A 428-nucleotide genomic window follows, 5' to 3' on the forward strand; every position below is an offset into this window, starting at 1 on the left:
CGCCCGCCTGCCCGTTGCGCGTGAGCAGCGCGCGGTGCTCGGCGTCGCGCTTCTCGTCCTCGGCGTTCATGGTCATGAAGCGCAGCACCACGAGGTTGAGGAAGGCGCCGATGACCGTGAGGCCCGTGAGGATGTAGACGAAGCTGAAGGCCACGTACTGCGGCTGCGTCTGCAGCGCCTGGTCCTTCTGCAGCGCCACGTAGTCGCCGAAGCCGATGGTGGTGAGCGTGATGAAGCAGTAGTAGTAGGCCTGGAAGAAGGTCCAGTGCTCGTAGTGGGAGAAGGCGGCGGCGCCGATGCACAGCGTGCTGATGCACGAGAAGAAGCCGATGAGCACCATGTTGGCCATGGACACGTCGGCGCGCCGCATGCCCAGCCCCTTCTTGGCGCGGTGCAGCAGGTACTTCACGAAGGTGTTGATGCGCTCG

The 428-nt window shown here is 64.7% G+C and overlaps 1 protein-coding gene across 1 annotated transcript in view; it reads right to left on the bottom strand.

Moving 5' to 3' along the window:
• Positions 1-428, bottom strand: part of KCNK3 (potassium two pore domain channel subfamily K member 3) — a 7,053-nt gene that overhangs the window by 5,460 nt on the left and 1,165 nt on the right. Inside the window, 1 exon segment of the mRNA XM_021717258.1 lies at positions 4-424. Within this exon segment, the coding sequence (XP_021572933.1) occupies positions 4-424 (421 nt within the window).

The sequence above is a fragment of the Carlito syrichta genome, unplaced genomic scaffold (assembly GCF_000164805.1).
Source record: "Carlito syrichta isolate Samal-C Ts95f unplaced genomic scaffold, Tarsius_syrichta-2.0.1 Scaffold107969, whole genome shotgun sequence".
Classification (NCBI taxonomy): domain Eukaryota; kingdom Metazoa; phylum Chordata; class Mammalia; order Primates; family Tarsiidae; genus Carlito; species Carlito syrichta.